The sequence below is a fragment of the Sander lucioperca genome, chromosome 22, assembly GCF_008315115.2.
Source record: "Sander lucioperca isolate FBNREF2018 chromosome 22, SLUC_FBN_1.2, whole genome shotgun sequence".
Classification (NCBI taxonomy): Eukaryota; Metazoa; Chordata; class Actinopteri; order Perciformes; family Percidae; genus Sander; species Sander lucioperca.
The window spans coordinates 19,971,330-19,988,996 of NC_050194.1; the positions used below are offsets into that span (position 1 = coordinate 19,971,330).

At 40.4% G+C, this 17,667-nt stretch overlaps 1 protein-coding gene across 2 annotated transcripts; it reads left to right on the forward strand.

Annotated features, from left to right (window-relative positions):
• The first annotated feature begins 5,273 nt into the window (after window positions 1-5,273).
• Window positions 5,274-17,667, forward strand: LOC116061210 (alpha-N-acetylgalactosaminide alpha-2,6-sialyltransferase 1). Of its 2 annotated transcripts, none has more exons than XM_031315237.2 (9): window positions 5,274-5,435; window positions 5,603-5,822; window positions 6,108-6,270; window positions 7,384-7,546; window positions 15,688-15,826; window positions 15,915-16,018; window positions 16,531-16,614; window positions 16,739-16,838; window positions 17,131-17,667. In XM_031315237.2, the coding sequence occupies exons 1-9, from the start codon at window positions 5,335-5,337 to the stop codon at window positions 17,302-17,304; spliced, it is 1,248 nt and encodes a 415-aa protein (XP_031171097.1). In that variant the 5' UTR covers window positions 5,274-5,334; the 3' UTR covers window positions 17,305-17,667. The 2 variants fall into 2 exon arrangements, with proteins under 2 accessions (XP_031171097.1, XP_031171098.1); XM_031315238.2 differs by having other exon boundaries at window positions 5,650-5,822.

Below are 17,667 nucleotides of genomic sequence, written 5' to 3' on the forward strand. Positions count from 1 at the left end.
TCTATCTTCGCCCTGCTGAAGACGCCGGTCACTTGAGTTGGGACACGAACCTCACCAGTGGTGTACACTTGATACAACTAAACAGAGTAATAGACGTTGTCGTTGTGGACATACATAGCAGCGTTCATGCCTACTTGTACTTTGTAAGTGGTTAACTGTGGTACTTCAAACGAAACGTTTATCCTGTTTCTCACGTTGTCACGCAAGGCATGATGGGAGTGAATGACCCCATTTACGTTTGATTTTCATTTACCATTTTGTTTGAAGTCTATATATTTAATATAACTTTAAATACAATAAGTAATATACTGACTGCAATGTCATTGACGGATGATCTTCATACTGTTTGTATTACATTTGTCACACACTTAGGCTATAAAGCGTGAACTACTGACTTCTGAAAGCCTGCAGATTTCATGCAGAACAGCGACTCCCTGTGGTGACCACACAAAACTGAATTTCTCCTTTTTGCATCACTGAGTAAAATCAAAAAACATAGGACTCCCATACATGTATAAGCTAACTGCTCCAAACAGAAAGGCTTTGTTTAATTTAAATGTTTAAGATTTATCATAATAATAATTTATACTTTATTAATCCCGCAAGGGAAATTGCATAAAAACTACAATGCAGGCAGTCATAAAAACCAAATTAAAAGTTCAGCAGGTTTGTTTTGGAGGTTTGGTTGAATGGTTTGGATGCAAGGTTACTGTCTTGTTTTATAAGCATTTTAACCTGTGTATTTTTAAATAGAAATAAGGGTTAGGCTACTACTCGATTCACTCACACAACTCAAGTAGCCAACTCACCATGACTAAAGATCGGTAGCCTATGCCCTGGAAATATAGCAACAGTCCAAATGAAAATCTTACAATATTTAACCATACAGGTAAGTTACTTTATATTCTTTGCAGCAGAGTCAATGTAAGGTCAGTAAAATGTACTTTTCCAACGCAGGTCACACATTTAAGTTACTATTAGTTATTATTAAGAGGTCTTCTACTAGCATATTCCTTTACTTTTTCATGTTTCTTGTTTGCTCCACAATTAAAAAAAACAAAAAAAAAAAACTTCCAATTATCTGCCATGATGGCAGAACTAGCTAGATTGGTTCACCTCTGCCCCCTGTTTGACCTTAGCCTACCTTCAAATTAAATCAAAAACATATGCTAATCAATCAACAATAAGTAATTAAATTGAATTGAAACACATTTTTAACTAAAAGGTTTAAAATTTAACTTTGAATATGTATTCATACACTGTGACTGGTTTTTACGCACTTTGTTCTCTTAATACATCCATGACTTTGTAGGCAGCCATGCAGCGCCCATGGATGTATTACAGTTTTTCTCAATTGCTAAAACACTAAAAACCCATTGGCTGAATAACGTTCTCAGTTGCCTGAACTCATTTAGCTAACTGTGCAGTCTGTTGTCAATACCTTTAACCATTTCACATGGTAAAACACAATTTGCAGATCTCACTTAGACTTTTTAGCAAAACTCTAAACACATTCTCATTCTCAAAACACATTCTGCACTCTAATGCACATGTCATCCATACTGGTAAACACAAGTGGCAACAATCAAATACAAATAGAGAACACATGTCATTGATTGAACACAACCACTCAAAATTGATTTCACTTGTTTCAAATGATGTGACACAACCAATATAAGGCAGTTCAGAGAGCAAACAGGTTGTTGAAAGTGGGAAGGAGAAAGTCTGAGAATGGATAGAAGAAACAATGTGAGAGGACGAGTGCGTATGCGAGGTGTCAGGGCTGGATACGGCACACAAGAGGCTTCTTCCCCCGTTGCCTCAGGAGGGACAATATTGCCTGTGATGTCGACAAAGTGCTCTGGCCTGACCCAGCCCAAAGACAAGAAGAAGCACATTGATCACATTTACTCCTTTGATTTTTGTCCCTTTTAGTATTGTATACTGTAGTACAGTGCATTGTAGGCTGTATACTGTACAATGAACAAATTGTATGGCCCTGAACATTGTGCTTTCCAACAGTACTGACTGCTCAATAGATTTTGACTGGTTGCAGGTTTATATCAACAAAGAATAAGAATTACAGTATCACAGAGACAAAGGACAAGTTTGTGAGATGTAGGGTACAGTACTGTAAAATTAGGGGTACAAGGAGGAGGAAGAACAAAAAAAAATTGCAAAGAGCATAGCAGAGTAGTAATTTCTGATCAATTTTGAGCTACTATGATAGAACATGTTTTCGTTCATCTAAGACAATGACGGAAAAATATGAAATTTGTTTTGAGATTAAAAATGTACTTCTCCCTGATAACTATATGTTTTGAACAATGTGTTTTTTATTTGTTGGTGTATTGTTTACTGACTGCTTGATAGTGTATACCATTTTTTTTGATCACTTTGTTTATGATTTGAGAGCAGTTTGATTTTGAACACAGGTAAAACTGTTTTGAGGCGAAAGTTAGCCTGTGCCTATCTGCTTACATATAGACGGGTTTCCTGTTTACAAGCATTACAGGGTGTGTGCGCATACCAGGGGCAGAAAGCCAGATTGGTGAGCTGGTCCGCTACTGCAACTGTCTTGTTATCTAGGGCCGTTATCTGATATAACAGTCTCAGGTACGCCATGTCTGGCGAAGGCTGCTTTGAGTTTGTGTATTACAGTAGAGGATGTTGTGCTGTACAATTTGTCAAGCTCAAAATACCTGCTGTAATAGTCCACTGTAATGATGTATTGTTCATTGTTCCAGGTGAACAAATCCGTAGCAACAGTCTGCCATGCCCGATCCGGGATTTTGTGGCTGATCATGGGCTCCTTGGTGTTGGAAGGCCTGTGTTCGAGGCATGTGGAGCACTTTCCAACTGTTTCCTCGATGTGCTTGTTCATGCCTGGCCAAAATAGGATGTCCCGTGCTCTCTGTTTGCACTTTTCGATACCCATGTGACCAATGTGTATCCGTGATAGCATCTCAGCACGCAGTGAAGTAACAACGATTCTCTCACCCTTGAATATGATGTCATTCAACTGAGAGAGCTCGTCGCGATAGTTCCAATACTCAGCAATACTCTGTGGGTATAGTTTCCTTTCCTCAGGCCACCCTTCACTGATTGTTCTTTTAAGTTGCTTTAACTGTGTGTCTTTGTCGGTCTCCACTTTGATTTCTTTTAGCTTCGTGTCACTGACAGGTAAGTTACTTTACAGCATGTGTACCTGCATGTCCATGCCCTCTCTGAGGCTCTCATCCTGGTCAGACAGAGACTTCCTGGATAGAGTGTCTGCAACAGGGATGTCTTTGCCTGGTCTGTGGACAGACCACTCCCTACACACACACATGCCGGCTCGACGCACACACCAGCGCACAAGTATAAACATCAGGCCACTGACGTAGGCTACGGCGAAAGCTCTGCGTGGAGCCGTAGCCTATGTAATACGGCCTTTTTTGGTTGTGCGTCGAATCGACGGCGTACCCCCGCAGACCCCACTGCGTCTACGCCGGACCCTACACCGTAGCCTGACGTGCACCTCTTGTGCGTCGTTGCACGTGTAGTTAAATTTTTTGAGAGGTGCACATCAGGCTACGGCGTACTGTCCAGCGTAGACGCAGAGGGGTCTGCGGGGGTACGCCGTCGATTCTACGCACAACCATAAAACGGCCATGAACATGACTCTCACAGTGCTTCCTTGCTCTTACACCTCTAAACATGACTACAAAGTGCTTGCACACAAAAAAGTCTTAGTGAAAGCCTGAAAGAAAAAATCCTTCAAACTCGCGATCACATATTGTCTCACTGTGTGTCTGTGCGTCAGATTTGAATTGATATGTACATGTATATGAAAAACAAAAGAAAAAGAAACTCATGTGGCTCTATGTAGTTTGGCTTATTTAAAGCAAATGTACTTGCACTTAATTCTTGCTGTCCAGAGATTGTACCTTCATGGTTGAAAGCACTTAATTGGAAGTCGCTTTGGATAAAAGCGTCAGCTAAATGACATGTAATGTAATTTATAATATGAAGCTACAACCAGCAGCTGGTTAGCTTAGCTTAGCTTACTGAAAACAGGGGGAACTTTTATATATTTTATAGTGTTAAACACATAATTTAAACATGCAATATCTGTCAAATATACACTGTGTATACTGTCATATTCACCTTAGATAAACTATATATATATATATATAAACCAGTTATATTAATAATAATAATAATAATAATAATAATAATTATAATTTAAATCTTAATTTATTTCAGCACCACTTGCACTTTTACATGATGTTTCTTACGGTTTACAATCCTCAGAGCTGTTTGTTTACCTGTGTACGTATGTGTATGCATATGCATGTGTTGTACATACACTTAAATTATTAAATGTTTATGTTTACCTTGTTTAGCTTTGTTGTCCTTGTTTTTAACTGCATGTCTATTTCTGTGTATGTACAGTACTTTGAGAGCAACAACTAACCGGAGTCAAATTCCCTGTATTAAATCTGATTCTGATTCTTATATTTGTCTTCCCAGGGTGCAACGTGAGCGCAACCAGGGTGCAACCATCTTCCAGCTGCTGAAAGACAACCAGGAGACGTTTGGGGAGGTGTCCGAGGGAGAAATGGAGGAGCAGCTCAGACTCTACTCCATCTGAGACGCCTCTTCGTGTTTTTAGGATCATCCCTTTAAAAGCGCTCCTTTAACCCGTGAACGCTAAAGGACTACTCCAGTACACCAAATATTTAAATACATTTATTTACAGTATTTGACTCAAGCTGTGCAGTCCACTCAACTAACACTCTCATTTCTTTTTCATATGATGTACTTTGTTTTATTATGTTGTTATATTGCTGTAGCATCCACCTGTCAGCCACATGAAGAATAAACCAAAACAGCATTTTATAGCTACCCATAAGTAAATAAAAGGCATAAAGGACTTTTGTTTTCTTTTGTTTTATATTATAATAAAATGAAAAAATATTCATTAATTCTTACATTACTCTTTTTAAATTCCCTGTTGTAAGTAAGCTGTAACAGGTACAAATCCTGTAAAGTTGTTTTTGCACAAGTTCCACTCTGTTGTGTAAAAAACAGATAGTGTGTATGTGTGTGTGTGTGTGTTTACCCTCATGTTTGTGGCACGTCTGAAGGACAGCATTTCTAGATAAATACAACTAAATTTAGGGTGTGTGTCTCTAATCGGTAAACTCTGCTATAACCCTGCCCACCAATAATGTCTGATGACAGGGTGTCAGGTTACGTTTTCTACCTGTGCTCAAATAGCGAAAGCAAACGCTCAGTATTGCTCAGTATTAAATTGAGCAGCAAAGCCTCCAGTTCTCAGTCTCAGGGATGGCAGTCCAAACCTCCAGTTGTTTTTCTTTGCTGCTTGTGATCTCAGTTTGCATTGTACTTTTTCTTTTATTATGGGGCCAGTCATTAAGCAGCATCAGGTAAGTTGCATTTACTCTAGAAAGTTTCTAATCCTGTTAAATTGTCTTCAAAGAAATGTGTATCAGCACATTTCCAGGTATGGTTTTTCCATTTAAGTCATTTTAAAGTATATCTTGCTAATTCTTGTATGTTGCATCTATTGCTCTTTGTCAAATTTCCACATCAGCTGGACTACTTTCTCGAGTCCGCCCCCTGTTGTGTTTACACATACAGCAAAAAAAGCCGATTTCACAAAAACAAAGCTAAAAACTGATCAGATGAAACGCTCTACACTTGGTGCTGTGGTTGAGACTCCCATGCCCGTACTCTTCAAAACCTCCTTCACGAAGCTTCCTCAGTGGGATTTTGATGATGTTTATAACCAGGATGCACCACCCAGGCAGACAGTAAGCATGTTATAACAAGATGGGACGGGAATATCATGAATGTGTTAACTTTGTGTGAGTGGGTTATTTGCACAGCCATGTGTTCGGGTGTCTTTGGTGTGATCTCCACCGAAAAGTTATTACTGCACCAATTGTAGTTTTAAATTTACCTTTTTACTTTGGCTTCTTGCCAATCTTATTGCCTGCTGTTTCTTCAGCTGTAAGATATCCTTTATTAAATCACTGTTTACAGGGTGAAAATCATCTATGTTTTTTTTTATTTTATAACTTATCCTACATCCTCAGACATGTGCCCAGTCTTTGAGAAACTCTGACGTTGAGAGCTTCAAGAAGGCTTTCCTCCCCAACATACGTTTGTTTCTGCACAAAGACAGTATCAACATGAGCGAGTGGAATCGGCTTTCACATTTTAACAATCCTTTTGGTTTTATGGGCTACAAGTATGATGGTAAGTGTTTCTCAAGTTTCCAATGATTCATTGTCATGTGCACAACAATTACAAGAAAGCTGAAATCTTAAATCTCAGGCTCACTCCAACAATGCTCACTCTGTGTCTGTGTGAGACAGATGTGTGCCAAGAATGTATTTCATAATCACTGTGTGTGGTGTGGTTGTTATGGCACTTATGGTGGACTTATGGTATTCCCTTCTCCTGGGTATTGCCAAACTTCTGCTCCTCTTAAACACATTTACACAATGTTTGGCTTTTTAGGGGCAGCTGAACAAGCTGAAAACCACATCTGACATTATCCCCTCATAATGTTGTTAAAGCTACTTTGTTTTCACGCGGGACACGAACAGCGGTCTCCTGGGAGAAATCCTGTGTTTCTTTGACCCATCCCATGTGGATTTGGATTAGAAAAGCAGTTAGTAGTAGTTAGATAGAATTTGTGACATGTTGAAAACAAACATAATACAGGACAAAATATGTTTCCCCTTAAAACGAGAAAGCCGCTTAGTGGTATGGGATCGTAATTTTTAGGAGACAGGGTTAAGAGCAGAAACGGAGCAACATTATTAGTCTGGAGTCGTGTTTGTAGTCACCTGAAGAATTTCAGTCCAATACTCACTCTCTTTTAGCAGATAAATGCTCCATATGTTCACCAGCTAATTCCCAACTTTGTCTCTCTATGGTTTGCTGCTGAGCAGGTAGTGTACAGAGAGGTTTTAGAGCTATTTTGCTGAAAACAGCTGCCTACTAAAAGCAACAGGGTGAGAGTGAACCAAAACTGTAAAGTTGGGAGCCGGAAATCTAAACTATGAGCTGATACTCACCATAAAACTCCGTAAAGCCGTGATGAGCTGCAGATTGAGTTGATAATTCTCTGTAGGTTCATAAGCGGTCACTTTCACATCATCATTTAATACATTGTTACTATAAAAAATATTAATTAAAGCTACTTCAAGTAGGCCCTATAACACAGTTGCAACCACCTAGACATTGGCAATATGCCTGTGAGATTTGACTGCAGAAAGTGTTCTGGTTGTCAACTGTTTTGCATTTTAAAACACATTATGTATTTGATGTTTTTTTGTTTTGTTTTTTTACTTGTTTTTGCAGATGTGATGCCTTCAGTAAAGTTGATCCCAAAGCCAAAAGAGCCACTGCTCCTTCCAAAGCCAGGCGGTGACGGGTGTGTGCACTGTGCTGTGGTGGGCAATGCGGGGATCCTCAATGGCTCTAAAATGGGGAAAGAGATCGATGCTCATGATTATGTTTTTCGGTAAGAGAAACATTGATTTTGTTTAGATCCAAATGGTGGGCAACAGGGTTTCAAAGCAATTTGACAGGTAATTTGTGGAAGATCATACATCCCTGTGTCAGTTATGTCTCTTATTTACATCTTTTAGCAGCACTAAATCATTACCTATATTTGCCAAGGCAATATTAAGTTATGGTAGGGATCCCATGATTTGTGCATGGTGAGATGCTAATAAAAACCTTGCTGGCGATTTACAACAGTCTGTCACAAATCTCACATCTTCTACTGTTAACTCAAATATTTACCAGGTATTTACTGGTGAGCAAATATTTTGTTTGCTTTATTTGTCAGTGTACTTATTATTGGAGTGCACTGAGCTGTAACCTAGTTTGTTTAAATACTTCGGCTGACTAACACGAATCACTCTCAAACTGCAAAGATTATAGATTATGGTTGTCAGCTTTGAGTTTACTTAGCTTGTGGGTCAACAAGGAACCAGGATGTTGCTTTCATTCACTGCTGTTCTAAAGAGCTGATAATGTCAAGCAAACAAAAATAACGTCAGATGAACAAAGACGTATTTAATGAAAGCCAGTTCGACCCACCCAGATACTTTCTACACATCATAGTACAAAGTACATAGTGTAGTGGACGCAGGACACACCACAAAATCACCACAGCTCTCTTTGGATCTTTGTTTTACTGAGTGAGTCTGTAATGACACAACATGTGACAGGGACTGCATCAATTCAATCAGTTTCCAAAACAGACTGAGCATAACAAAACATTTACACAGTCTAAAGATAACAAAACATTTACACAGTTTAGTAAAACGAAATGATCGTATAGTGGTTATTTTCTTTGACAATCATACCTGTAATGACACAACATGTGACAGGGCTGCATCAATTCCACACACCCTCTTCTCAGACTACTGTGAGGGATACATAAAATAATAAAGTAAAACAAATGCAAAATAAAGTAAACATGCCCTGCCTCATGTGTAATAGATCACAGGTAAACACAGAACCTCATATGTGCACACACACTAGAACAGTACAAATACACATCACATTCATTCTATACAAATCCCACAGGGAAACTACATTTCCCATAATGTTGCGTGTCGTGAGGCGCGACTGAGCATGCAGCGGCAAAGCAGCGGCAGTGCAATACAAACTTCCGCAATAACTTTGAAACACATGACAATACAGACTCCAGCCCTACACACCACATCTGTCCCTCATCACTCCTCCAGAACATAGTCATGGCATAGTGCATCAACATTGGAATTACATTTATAAGTGGAATACTCTGTCAACGTACCTGTCTCTCTCAGTTTCCAAAACAGACTGAGAGAGAGACGCTCATGCGCATGTACCACAATACACAGGTGATTCGCTGATCACAATTATCAACATATCTAAACGATAATAAATGTACATGAAACATTACTGCTTTCTTTTGGACTGAAAACAATTCAACAACAGTGACAAGGCTAATCTAACAATCACTGCATATTAAATGACATTATAAGAAGGTAGTAAAATCCATACCCCCCCCCCCCTTGTCATTGTCGACAAATGGTACATCCTGTTTCCCCTTTTGAGACAGTACCACTTATGAAAATAAAGTTAGCTGGAATATACACAAAACACACTATTACATTCACCCCTCCTTAATTACAGCAAACTTTTAGACCAGGTGAGAACTCTTTTCTTTATAGGGGGTAACCTTGACCACAGTCGTCCAATAGGACAGCAAAACACTTTGCCAGGTAGAAATATGCCCTTATACATATAACCAAGAACCCTCTGATAAAGTACCTACATTCTGAATTGTCTGGGTCCTGTACATTTAACTGAAAGGCCCTATTAATGGACTACACCTCTATAAGAGTCAAAAGGGCTTTAAACAAGGCAGCCAGAGGTTCCTTACTTGCAGGCTCTCCCATAACCATACTCATTGACTCAAGCAGTCTTCTAACAGGTTTTACTACTCTTCCTGCTCTGGTTGTCGTTGAACCCTCAGGTCTGAAGAAAGTCTCTGACAGTTCTGCTCCTTGACTCCTTCCTTGAGTCCTAGATAAGTTCCCTCTTGGTGGCATGTAGTCACGTTCTGGAGTAATGCATGTAAAACAGCTGGCCGAGCCAGTTACACTACTGATTCCACTTGGAGTCGTCACTGACATGGAATAGTCACTCCTACTGTCCCCGGGTTCATGCAATGTCTCTTGTTCACTTGTGCCATCCCCAGTATCACCCTCAGACTCGCTTCTGTAATTTTCAGAGACATTACCCCCACTCACAATACTCTGCTGTTCCCACTGGAGCTGCTGTCATCTAAAGAAGTCATATTCTCCTCTTCAACTGGTGTAGTCTGATGACCTTCAATATCAAGCCTAGTCGCAACAGTAACCTCCACTAGGTTTTCCTCAGGAGTGTCTGGAGCCTCCCTGAAACTGGACTTCTCAGGACGGTGGCCATTCAGTATCCAGGCAGCTGTTCTACTGTCTCCGAACTCCCTCTCTGTGCCAAATAAGGGTTCATTACCCAGAGTTTCCACTTCATCATCCACCCCCTCTGAGGCTGTGGAGAGAATTGTTGACGCTTCCTCTGGTTCCACCACAGGCAGGAAGTTGACTGGAAGAATGAAATTCCGATGGACAGCCTTACTTTTCTTAGTAGTAGGATTTTCAACTCTGTAGATGTGCACAGACAAATCCCTCCATGTGATAACATGTACTGATGAGTCCCACAGATCAGCCAATTTACCTTTTCCTCTGTCTTTTCTGTTTGCCAACAGAACATGATCACCAATTTCTAGTGGGACACCCTTGATCCTTTTATTGTACTCTCTTGCTTGCTTCTGCTGTGCTTCTGTGGTGTTGCTCTGGGCAATCTTCACAGCTTCTCTTAAGTCCCTCTGAAAAGATTCAACGTAGGTGTCATGAGCAACCACATCCTCATTCTTCAGCGTGTTGCCGAACATGATGTCCACAGGCAATCTGGGTACCCTACCATACATTAGATAGAATGGGGCAAAGCCCGTTGTCTCATGTGTGGTACAGTTGTATGAGAATGTGAGTGTCTGTATCATCTGTGGCCATCGCTCTTTTGCTCTTGCCGGAAGGGAGCGGATCATGTTTCCGAGCGTACGGTTGAATCTTTCTGTCTGCCCATTCCCCATGGGGTGATATGGGGTGGTATGGGACTTTTTGATTCCTGACACCTGTAACAGTTCTGCAATCAATTGGCTCTCAAAATTAGCTCCCTTGTCTGAGTGGATCCGAAGTGGAAAGCCATTAGGTACAGAAGAACTGATTCCATAACTTCTGTGCCACCACTTTGGCTGTCTGGTTCGGACAGGGGAATGCAAGGGCCAACTTCGTGAAGTGATCTGTTATAACAAGTACATCAACATTTTCTCCATTCTTCCCTTCAGCTGACCAAAAATCTATGCAAACCAGCTCGAGTGGTGCACTTGTCTTGATTGATTCTAATGGCGCCCTAGCCTCAGGCTCGAGCGTCTTGCTAACCACACATCGTTTGCAGTGGGAGACATACTCCTTAACTTCTCCATCCATCCCTGACCAAAAGAATCTTTGGCGCACCAGAGGAAGCGTCCGGCCCTGTCCTTGATGACCTGCATCATCATGGGTTCCTTTAAGAGCAACAGCCTTGAGTGAAGCAGGCAGCACCAGCTGATACCTTTTCCTACCAGCTCTATCCTTTGATCTCCGGTAGAGGATATCATTTGACATCTCAAGCTTTTCCCAATGTTTTAGCATCCTCAGAACTTGAGCAGTCTCATGGTTTCTCTCCCTACGTGAGGGTCTCCTCCTCCTCTCAACAAAGAACCTCACACGAGCTATAGCACAGTCTTCCTTTTGGCTCCTTTTGACATCTTCTGCAGAGAAGGCAGGGAGAGCAGGCACACCGCCAAAACATTTACACAGTTTACTAAAACGAAATGATCGTATAGTGGTTATTTTCTTTGACAATCATACCTGTAATGACACAACATGTGACAGGGACTGCATCGATTCCACACACCCTCTTCTCAGACTACTGTGAGGGATACATAAAATAATAAAGTAAAACAAATGCAAAATAAAGTAAACATGCCCTGCCTCATGTGTAATAGATCACAGGTAAACACAGAACCTCATATGTGCACACACACTAGAACAGTACAAATACACATCACATTCATTCTATACAAATCCCACAGGGAAACTACATTTCCCATAATGTCGCGTGTCGTGAGGCGCGACTGAGCATGCAGCGGCAAAGCAGCGGCACTTCAAAAGGGTCACAGTGCAATACAAACTTCCGCAATAACTTTGAAACACATGACAATACAGACTCCAGCCCGACACACCACATCTGTCCCTCATCACTCCTCCAGAACATAGTCATGGCATAGTGCATCAACATTGGAATTACATTTATAAGTGGAATACTCTGTCAACGTACCTGTCTCTCTCAGTTTCCAAAACAGACTGAGAGAGAGACGCTCATGCGCATGTACCACAATACACAGGTGATTCGCTGATCACAATTATCAACATATCTAAACGATAATAAATGTACATGAAACATTACTGCTTTCTTTTGGACTGAAAACAATTCAACAACAGTGACAAGGCTAATCTAACACAATCACTGCATTTTAAATGACATTAAGAAGGTAGTAAAATCCATACTCCCCTTGTCATTGTCGACAAATGGAACATCCTGTTTCCCCTTTTGAGACAGTACCACTTAAGAAAATAAAGTTAGCTGGAATATACACAAAACACACTATTACAATAGCTCCCACAACTACAATCCTTTGGACTTTTTAAAGCGTAACTCCCGCCAAAATGCAACCTAGGGTCTTTTTGTGAATGTACACGAGTCAAACTTTCGTTTAAAAGCATAATTAGGACGGAATCGCCACTTTTAAGATTTACTGTATTTTCGTTTTTCGGTCAAATGGCCTTTTTAATGGGAGTGCTAGGGACACTTTTATGCTAGCCTCAAAATAGCTATTTTTAAAACACTAAGAAGGCTCGACACAACATGAAACTTTGCTCCAAGTATCGCCAGGGTCTCTACACATGAACGCAAGCATTGAGAACATTGTTTGTGTACCCAGAGTTTACTAAAAAGAAAGGTTTTGAACAACTCACCGTCTTGTTTCCGTAGCCATATTGCCCAGTTCTATAGTTTGACATTTTGAGGATTATGCTTTTTCACTTTCTTGCAGGGAGATGGGGTAATTAATGCCACTCTTATGTTTGTACGCTAAGAATCAGGCTACCGCCAGCAGCTGCTTACCTTAGCTAAGCATAAAGACTGGAAACAGGGTCCAAAGCTAACTAAGTAACATTGTATCTCGTTTGTTTAATCTGTACAGAAACTCTTTATGAGAAAAAAGTGTAAAATCCTCACTCTCACTGAATCATGAGGTTATGAATGCATGGTGATATTTTTGCAATGTAGTCTAACATTAGACCGAGATTACCTCACTATAGACGATGCAGCTCTTCTGTCTCTCCTCTCCCGTGCTGCTGCTGGGGCATTTGGGTTAAGTGGCATCGGCACATGCAGTTCAACATCACATCTCCTTAAGTCCTCTAATATTTCCTCATTTATGTCATCAACGCATCCATGATTCATGGATATGTTGTGTAAAACAAGCTCATATTTTTCCTTGTATTTATGTATGGTTTGCAAAAATGGGAACTGCTGAGTCCGTGAGATGAGAGATGCAAGTGTATGTGCGGTGTGCACACTCTACATTACGGCCAAGCATGCGCCCTTAAAATAGCATCTGAATAACATACCACTGACTTTAGACTAGGTTTTTCCTGGTCTGTGGCGGAACTGTTTTCTGAAAAAATAGCACTAGGAAACGTTTGCGCCGGAACACGCCTCCTCTTTTTGCTTAACCGCAAGGTGTATGCTCATTCATTCAGTTTGGGCGTTCCCACTACTGAGAACTTGTGGATAGGGGCCCCTGAAGTGCTTACCCAGCTAGAATATTTGTTGTCACGAAGAATGTTCTGAGATTGTAATCATACACTGTTCTCGTAATGTTTTTAGTGGGAAGTTTTCTTTTGGTTCCCAGAATGTTCCAACTAGCCTACTGCTCCGAATAAGTGACAAAATAACACCAACATGTTCCTGTTTATGTGTTGTGATTTGTATAGTCACAGGGTGTACAAATAACAAGGTCACTATGCTTTTACTATCTAATAATTGTTGACTCTATTACTCCAACTCTGAGTGAACTCCAGGCGAACTCTCTGCTCCTCACCACAGGGCTTCAGGTGCTGCTAGCAAATCACTCCGCCCAAGTAGCAGAAGTAGCAGTGCTTCAACTTTCTGAGAATATAGTTCCCAGTTTATATACGGTTAAAAGATGGCTGTGTCTCATATGACCTTATTATTTGTACACCCTGTGACTATACAAATCACAAGATGTAAATAGGAATATGTTGGCGTTATTTTGTCACTTATACGGAGCAGTAGGCTAGTTGGAGCTGGTTACCTCCAGGATCTGTGCTAGGCTCAGCTAGCGCTGGGGGCGTCAGACAGAGTTACAACACGCACGGAGATGAGAGGGGTATGTATCGACTTGTCTAACTCTGGGGGATACGGTGAATAAGCTAAAGTCCCAATAAATCGGCGTGTTCCTTTAAAATCATTAATAAAATGTTTTGTGGTAACATTTAGTTTAAATATGTTGACATTATTAGAATGTTATGTCACAACTTTTCTGTAACTGTTTGACACTAAATTCCTGGGCAACGATGGTCACTAGGATGACTTAGATAATTTCCCTAGAAAAGGTTTGATGTTCAAAAGTCTTTCATATCTGCTATTTAAAGAGTCGCTCATCTCCTCTGTTTTGTTGGCATTGAGGATGAGAAAATGTTTGTCGCCCACTGGACAAAGTTCTGGATCTCAGTTTTATACACATCTGTATCTGATGTGTGAGTCATAAGGCCCAGGATGGCTGTATCATCGGAAAATGTTATCATATAATTGTTAGTAGTGCTGCATACATTCATTAGTGTACAGGGTGAACCGGACTGGGGAAGTGACACATCCCTCGGGGGGCACCAGTAGTACTGATCGTCAAGGTTTCAGACAGGGTCCTGTTGACCCTGACCTGCTGGGTAGGCCTACAGTTGGTGAGGACGAGTGGTAAAATGCAGTGATTAAGGCGTTGACATTCATCACTAGTGTATTCAGGAGAACATGAGGCTGTAGGGTGTTAAAGGCTAAACTGAAATCTACAAACAACCAGTGTTGTAGTCGTGACCACCTAAACTGAGACCAAGTCATCACCAAGACCAGAGTGTGTCGAGACCGAGACAAGACCAAGACTTTGAGGGGTTGAGACCGAGTCAAGACCAAGACCATATTTGTGACAGCTAGAGCTTCTTCTACTGTCTCACGCATTCACTTTCTGTGTGTAAAGGGGAGTGGAGGGTTTACGGTAACAAATTTCAAATTAGATATGAGTCAAGTTATTGCTTGCATTTGCAAGTTTTAACATATAGGGCTAAATCAGACAATGCACAGACAATTTAGCCAAATCCCTGCAGTTGTGGTCCTGACCGGTTTTAAAATAAAATCATGAGTCCTCTTCATCCGAGACCGAGACAAAACTGAGTAAAAATGCTCAGTTGATTCCGAGACGAGACCTTTAAAAATTGGTCTTAACACCGGTCTTGAGTACTACAACACTGCAAACAACTGTCTAGCATAGGTCCTAGGATTCTCCAGGTGTTTTGTCACTAGGTGCACTATACTGTTAATAACATCATCAGTGCCTCTCTGGTTTGTGTATGTGAACTAGAAGGGATCTAGCTGTGGGCCTACATACAGCCGTAGCTGCTCACCATGAGCTTCTCCATACACTTAATCACAACAGAGGTTAGAGCAATGGGTCTAAAATCATTATTCTCCTGTGGACAGGGTTTCTTAGGGACAGGTGTGATGATTGCCTTTTTGGCAGGTTCCAATTCATCTGCACATGTTTTTAATAGAAAAGCAGTGATACCATCTGGACCTGAGACTTTGTTGGCATTGATTTGCTTTTGTTTAATTGTTTAATTTGATTTACAAAGGCCACTCTCACATTTAGATCTGTTTGTGCGGCAGGATGAACGGTGCAATCACCAAAGGTTACGAGGAAGACGTAGGAAACAGAACATCAGTGTACATTCACACGGCCCACTCCATCACATCTGCGCTGTATTTCTTCAAGAATTTTGGATATACTACTGTCCCTCATGATGAGGTACTCAAACTTGTATGTTATGTGTAATATCATAATGGTTTATACCTCACACATACACACTTATCTGTCATCCTCTTCTTTTTGACAGGGTATAAAATACGTGATGGTTCCTGAGGGGATGAGGGATTTCAATTGGCTCAAGGGTCTTCTCAAAGGAGAACGAATCACTGCTGGCTCATATGAAAACATGAGGTGAATATCAACTCTTATCACAACAACTTAGAAGAGGGTAATATACATACACAAACACAAAAACACAGTATATCCAGTGCTGGAACATATTGGACTGGGCTTGAAGACGTGTCGCCAGGTCACCATGTTTATGGAAACAGTCTCATAGCTGATGCAGGTAAACATTTATTTTGAAAGTAATTTTACTCACAAGTTCCTAAATAAGTGAAATCAGGCAATCAGGCATCAGTTAGTACATTTTATGGAGGTAACAAGTCATGTTAAACACTCACAATATACACTACAGTATACGCTCCATTGTGGCTCAGGCAGAAAGTCACCAAACTCCCTTTCAAAAATAGGGTAATTTAATCTGCCAATCTAGAAGCAAAACTCATTACCAAGAGCAAAATGTAACTTGAGGTGCCTTCCTGCTCCAATTTTGCCTCAACTTCCAGCAGAGAGAATTAACTGCATTGTACAGACAAGAACGTTAGCTTTGCATCATTCTGTCATATGTTTTAACCCTGTAGGCCATGGACGTATTATGCCAGGCAGTACAATGAGACCCGTTTCTATGTTCTGCACCAGGATTTCCTCAGATACATTCGAAACAGGTCAACTTCTGCTCACAATCATACCAAAATATTTTTACTTTTAATGGTTTATAATTACAACCCTAACTTTATTTGTAGAATGATTTTTAATGTATGTTCACTTGACACTGTTCATTGCCCACAGGTTCTTAAAGTCTGCTGATCTGAATGCTTCATACTGGGCAATAGTCAGACCAAGCAATGGGGCATTCACTCTCTTCCTGGCTCTGCATACCTGCGACACTGTAAGTTATTAAACATGTCCACATGCCATCTATAGCTACTGTTAGTGAGTTCTATCTGCTGATTGGCAGATTACAGAGCCAAGCAAGTTTTTTCCCTCGTTTCCAGTATTTATGCTAAGCTAAACTAACCATATGCTGGCTGTAGCTTCCAATTTTCCAAACAGACATAAGAGTAGTATCGATCTTCTCATTCAACTCTTGGCAAGAATATGAATGAGCTAATTCCTCAAAATGTCAAACTGTTCTTTTAACAAATCATTTAGTTCCTGTTCTCTGTTTTTGTTGTTCTCAGGTGAATGCATATGGATTCATGACTGAGGACTACGAGAAATACTCAACTTACTACTTTGAGAAAAATATTAAAACCCCTGTCATTCTCTACGCCAACCATGACTATATCCTGGAGAAAAACATATGGAAAAAACTACATGATAGTAAAATAATTAAGCTATATCAAAGAACATAGTCAGAAACAGGGACAAAAAAGCAAAAGCAACACTGAAACGCTGAGAATGGAAGTAATGGCTTCAACAATGTAGGTCATTTTGTTTTAAATTCGTATTGTTTACACAAACCCTGCGAGACATACTATATGAGTTACAGTTTTGTCTTCCTAAGGTGTTTCTCCGTCTTAGTAAGACATTCCCAGATATTTCTATATTTATTCGACCCTCATTAATATGGGGTTACCGGGAATACAACAACTCACCTTACACAAGGTGAGGTGACAAACTGCAATAAAGCCAGACATTGAATAAAAGGTAGGACATCCCTTAGGGTATACATGGTCTATTATATAAATACTAAATGCTGTAACGTTAGTGGATAA